The sequence below is a fragment of the Hippopotamus amphibius genome, chromosome 6 (genome assembly GCF_030028045.1).
Source record: "Hippopotamus amphibius kiboko isolate mHipAmp2 chromosome 6, mHipAmp2.hap2, whole genome shotgun sequence".
NCBI lineage: Eukaryota > Metazoa > Chordata > Mammalia > Artiodactyla > Hippopotamidae > Hippopotamus > Hippopotamus amphibius.
The window spans coordinates 170,732,345-170,738,344 of record NC_080191.1 but is presented as its reverse complement, the minus strand read 5'-3'; the positions used below and the strand labels follow the sequence as shown (position 1 = coordinate 170,738,344).

The 6,000-nt window shown below is 51.3% G+C and overlaps 1 protein-coding gene across 12 annotated transcripts in view; it reads right to left on the bottom strand.

Moving 5' to 3' along the window:
- Window positions 1–3,977: 3,977 nt before the first annotated feature.
- Window positions 3,978–6,000, bottom strand: part of TNK2 (tyrosine kinase non receptor 2) — a 44,189-nt gene continuing 42,166 nt past the window's right edge. For 7 of the 12 annotated variants that reach the window (XM_057737972.1, XM_057737974.1, XM_057737976.1 and 4 more), the window contains one exon: window positions 3,979–4,955. In XM_057737972.1, the coding sequence (XP_057593955.1) occupies window positions 4,919–4,955 (37 nt within the window). In that variant the 3' untranslated portion in view covers window positions 3,979–4,918. Of the gene's footprint in view, window positions 4,956–6,000 lie in introns of all 12 variants that reach the window. The other 5 variants (XM_057737977.1, XM_057737975.1, XM_057737978.1 and 2 more) reach the window with 2 other exon arrangements.

Here is a 6,000-nt window from a genome sequence, read left to right as displayed (position 1 = left end):
GCTCCGTTCCAGGCAGCCCGGAGTTTCTTCCCGGGGTTGGGGTGGGCTCCCTCGAAGACCCCCCCACAGTCCCTCTGCCTGGCCTTAAATGTTAGCTGGCCCCTGCTTGGCTGCCGACGGTGGGTGAACCTGCCTTCCCCCCCAGCTTCCCTGGAATGAGCCCCTTTAAGCACAGCCCGGCTTCTCTGATTTCCTGGGCAGGGGCGACTTGACACAATCTTATCCCTCCCTCCCCCATCCGGCGCTGAGTCCAAGAGGCTGCAATGTCCCATGTTGCCAATAGGCGGTGCTGTTTAACACAAAAGCAGTCCCGTCCAGGAATTCTGAAGATAAGAGTTCAGGGACCATGATTTAAGCCAACTGCGTGAGCGGGTATGCTGCAATAGCATTGCTACGTCAGGGCAAGGGGACACGTTTACCACTTACCAGGACCACTGCCACACAAGAAGAGCCGTTTCAATACCAAAAATGTAGAAAGACAAACATCTCAGAATAAAGACAATCCTTGCAATTGAGTTCCTTCTGTGTCAAGAAAGACTCAGTTGCTTGGTTCTTATTCTAAAAATTTCACCTCAGGCCAGTGAAAACTTGACCCCAGGACTGGCCTTCAGGACCCCTATTCTAGCCAAGGATTCCAGGAATTGGAGACCTCTTCATTCCCCAAGTTCAAATTTCTGTAGAAATCAATTTGCTTCCCGCTAAGAACACCTTTATTTTCCCAGGGTGCAGTGAGACCCACACGCTACGTCTTTCCCCCACTTGTCGCTGCAGGGGAGGGATGAGCCACTTTAAGGCAGAGCCATCTCTTCTTTAAGAAAAATCATTGACATGTAGTTGATTTACAATGTTGTGTTTAATTTCTGCCGTACGGCAAAGTGACTCAGTTATACATGTATACATTCTTTTTCATATTCTTTTCCATTATGGTGTATCACAGGATGTTGAATGCAGTTCCCTGCGCTATGCAGTGAGACTTTGTTGTTTATCCATCCTATTTGGTTTGCACCTGCTAACCCCAAATTCCCATCTCTCTTGAAAACACAGGTCTGACCACATTCTTCCTTTGCTGCTGCTTCTCCACCATCTCCCTTTGTCTGCAAGGTCAGAGAACTCAGCATTTCACACCAGCATCTTCATGATCCAGGCCTGCCTCCCTCGCGAGGATCACAAGAAAGCCACGTCCAATCCACCCAGAAACTTAACAAAAGGATGGGAGCTAGCCTTGCCAACTTCAGTTCTCAGGACAGGCCGGTTTGCGTCCCCACACCTTCACACCTGCAGTTCCCTGCACCTGCGATGCCTTCATGCCCCTCACCTTCCTGTTTATGCCTATTCGTCCCCATCAAGTCAGCACAGTGTCACCTCCTCTGGGGAGCCATCTCCTCTGATCCCAAGGCATCTGGTCCATAATGAGCTGAGGGCCTTCACCATCGTGCTATGCGCGGACGACATCTATTCACTTTGTATCCCCTCTTCAGGGCTTGACACAGAGAAGGTGGCCAAATGAATCAGCACTGATTTGTTGATTCTCCATGTTGGCAAACAAACCTGCGTCAGCGTTTGCAATACCTTTCCAAAGATCTTTTCAATAAACCCAAGAGACGCTGGCAGAAGCTGGCAGGCTCATCGGAAGTGACCAAAACAGCAGGAAACCCTAGAGTTTATGGAACTGCGTGTCTGGCAAGAAAAGCACTCAATACATTGGTTCTCCTGCCCCACTGAGGAACCCCCAGATGCTCTGGTATCCCACTTAAAAAATATTTCTAAAATGCATTAGCTCTGCCATGATTTACCAAAAAACTGACATTTTTAAATGGAGTCCAAAGTGCCCATGATCTGTAAATAGCAGTGACTTTGTAGCAAAAAACAAACAAATTGTTTCCCAAAAAGGGGGGATGGGAAAAGAACACAACTGTACACTTAAGAGTTGTTCAGTGCATAATGTCAGCTGTTGATTGGTAGGGAAAGGCAGGAACATGAAATAAAATGTATTATGATTGCAGTTCATCGAGTACTTATCATGGCCCATGTACCTAGCAAAATGTTTTACCTGTGTGACCTCGTTTAATCCTCAAAGCCATTCTATACAGTGAGAATTATTCTCCCCTAGTTTATAGGATCAGAAAGGTTAAGAAACTTTTCCCAGATACAACAGCTGAGAATGAAATCCAGGTCTAGCACCAATGCCCAAAGGTAACAAAATTTTTCCCTTCTATGATATCATATTTGAGTAACTTTTTAAAAAATTGCAGCCAAATATAATTTAATTCCTGTCTGAGTGAACAGGGTTCACAGAACACAAAGGGAACACAAGGCAAAACGCCTCCCAGGCCCCAGGGCCCACCACACAGCCCCAGACACTGAGGAGAACGCCTCAGACCCAGCCTGGCAGGCCTTCACGTTTAATAAACTCAGCCCCCGCAGGCATCCTTGTGATCTACCTCTTTTCCCACATCCAGGTGATAATACGGTAAAGCTCAAAAGGCTAAATTTTCTCAAGTAAATTCCTTAAAACCAGGAGGAAACAGATTGATAAGCTCATGTGTAGTGGCTTAAAGCTACTGATAGGTAGTACTGATCTGTAGTATTGATAGGTAGGGTTGAGAAGTACTGTTGGCTGGTAGTGTTGGTCAGTCGTGTTGGTAGATACTGTTGGTCGGTAGTGTTGATAGGTAGTGTCGGTCGGTAGTGCTGGCCAATAGCGTTGATAGGCAGCATTGGTTGGTAGTGTTAGTCGGCAGAGTTGATAGGTAGTGTTGGTTGATAACCTTGGTCAGTAGTGTTGACAGATAGTGTTGGTTGGGAGTGTTGATAGGTATAGTTGGTCGATACTATTGCTCGGTAGTGTTGATAGGTAGTCTTGGTCGGTAGTGTTGGTCAGTAGTGTTGGTCGGTAGTGTTGGTTGGTATGTTGCTCGGTACTGTTACTTGGTACTGTTTCTCGGTAGCGCTGGTCGGGACTATTGATTTAGTGTTGGTCGCTCGTGTTGCTCGGCAGAGTTCATCAGTGCTGTTCGTCACTAGTGTTGGCCGATTCTGTTGATCGCTACTTTGGTTGGTAGTGTTGGTCTGTAGTGATACTCGGTACTGATTCTCGGTTGTGTTTGTCGGTCGTGCTGGCGGGTCGTGTTGGTAGGGACTGTTTGCCAGTAGTATTTGTCAGTAGTGTTGATTCAGGGAACGCAAATTACAACTATAAACACACCATTTCCCACGTGTCAGGCTGTCAAACATCAGAGGGTCCTGGCACTTTGCAGAGCGCTGTCACACACTGGTGGCTGCTACATCGGGAAGAGCCTCCTCTGTGGAGAAAGCAGGCAGGATCCCTCACGAGCTGTCCACACTGACCTAGGGGCACCGCTTCTGCAACCTCACCTTCAGATTGCCCGGCAAGTAAGGAACCACCAGCACTTGCCACCTATTGCTGCGACACCTGTATTTGCGAAGCACTGGAAGCAACCAGATATCCCCCCATCAAACGGGGCCTGGTTAAAGGGATGATGGTACCAGCACATCCACGCAACCCCAAACAAGAGCTTTCAGTGCAGCTGTGGAGCTCTTCAAAATACCGTAAGTGAAAAAAGTACAAAACACACGGGAAACTGATGATGAAGGCAGCCTCTGCAGGTGGCAGCTAGGGTGGGACATTTCACTGTATACTCTTCAGTACCTTTCGAATTCTGAACCCTGTGAACGAGCAGCTCTTAAGGAAAAGAAAATTAAAATACGTATACATACCGAGTCCTCCCACTTATGAACGTTTCTGGGTTATCTCCAGCGAACTGAGTTCCTCTCCTGTCCTGCGGTACAGCCTGCCTCATGGAACTCTAGAGAGAAAACCTCGGGACTGAGTCAGGTGGGGCTCGGCCCACCGCCAGGCCCAGAGCAGGGCAGACCCCTTAGGGTCAGCCGGGCCCGCACTCCCCCCCTCTGCCAACAGGTGGCGCCACAGGGGCTGCTCAAGAGGCACAGAAACAGGCAGACACAGAGAAGTAACGTAAAATAGAAACTAAGTTTATTTCTCTGGAAGAAGCAGATATTCATAACTGGGGCAGCAGCTTTGGCGACAGAGGCTGGTGGGGAAACGCAGAACAGCACAGGGGAAGAGCTCAGGCAAAGAGGAGGCACTGGTGGCCCTCCTGGGCAGCTGCCCCCTTGGTCTCCTTCCAACCCTGGGCCCTGGTCCCCGCCAGAGAGCCCTGTGGCACCCCAGCTCTGCTCCCTGAGCCACCTCGGGCTGTGTCCGGGCACAAGATCCTAAGACCAGCCGAGTCCCACAACACGCCCACGCTGAGGCTGCACGTTCTGTCCGACACCCCAACTGCCTGCCAGGGGCTCCCTGGGGAGGGCCCCCCCCCCCCCGCCCGGGTGCAGGTCCACCTTGCTGCGTGGCCAACACATCCTCCCTGCCCGGGGTCAAGCCTGGCTTCCCCGCTGGCAGGGCCTGGTGACACCTCTCAGCTACAGGCCCACCAGGGACTGACGCCAGAGGCAGATCAGCTGCAGGGCCTTCTGCGGGCACCCCAGGCCTGCCTTCAAGAGGCTCCCGTCTGCCCCTCGGCTGGGGGGCACCGAGGGCTCCGAAGCTGCAGAGACAGCGCTGGGTGAGGGAGGGACAGCAGGGCGGGACTCCCAGCCTCCCGCAGCCTTGGCCTCGCTCCGCCACTGGGAGCAGCAGGTCCTCCGGGCCTGGCAGGGCACCTCCCCACCCTGGGCACACGGACAGGCTCAAGTGATTCCTTCAGGGCAGATCCGCCGGCTCTCCAGACATCTCAGCGCCTGCGGGACGGGAAACCACCAAAGGCCCTTCCATCAAGAAGGGTCACTGCAACAGAGCAAGGAATGTCCAGTGTGCGTGCGAGAGGGCCTCTCGGTGCCAGCCATGTTGGTCGAAAACTGGTGGTTCTAGGCAATAACTTTAGAATTTAGCATCCTGGGATGACTTCTTCAATAAACTAAAAATAAGAGACCAGCAGTGCTGTGGATTAGCATACCAGATGCAAACGAGTAAGGATAACCACGAGATAACAGCTAACACTGAGTGACGGTGTCCCGTAGGCCAGACCCTTGCTGGGGGGTGTGACAGGTGCGTCTCTCATTAATTCTTCTGACCACGTCTACGAGGCAGGCACTCGCGTTCACACGTCTTACAGGTGAGGCGCCTGAGAGGCCAGGAAAGGAGCGTACACTGACACCACGGGTGAGCAGAGGCTGCACTCAGGCTGTCTGCCGCCAGAGACCCCTGACACCCCACACCCCCCAGGGAAGGATTTCACCTTTGGACTTGATAAAACTTTCATTTGCATGTATTTATACTCTACATCAAGTATGTTACTTATACATCGATATGCTTTGTTACATACACGTATACGTAAGTTTTTTTTACAGGAAAGTGACAGATTTTTCTGATTAGACATTCCTTAGGAAAGGTATTAAAACTCCATTACTTTATTTTTCTAAATTCTTTTTAATTTTTATTTTTTAAAATATTTTTTTGACGTAGACCATTTTTAAAGTCTTTATTGAACCTGCTATAGTATTGCTTCTTATGTTTTGATTTTCTGGCTGCGAGGCACATGGGATCTTAGCTCCCCGAGCAGGGATCAGACCCGCACCCCTGCATTGGAAGGCGAAGTCCCCACCACGGGACCGCCAGGGAAGTCCCCAACCTTCATCCCTTTAAACTAAAATAGGAAACGATGAGGCCAGAGGTATCTGTCTGAGTCACGGGAGCCTGGTCAGGAGGCAAGGCGCCTGCAACCGGAGGGGCTTCCATCCCTCGCACTCACGAGCCCACCCGAACAAAGCAGCTGTGACGTCTAGGTAGGGGGGCTCGGGAGACACTGTTTTCACCGAGGACAGCCCGCATCCTGGGATCTGGACCCCCCGCCCTCCTCCCCGCTGGAGCCCTGGGTCTGGCCTGCGGGGCCACCAGCTGCTGGCTTTTCCCAGAGCGGCTGCTGCGGGACACCCGGGACAGGAAGGTGGCGGGCGCAGGGG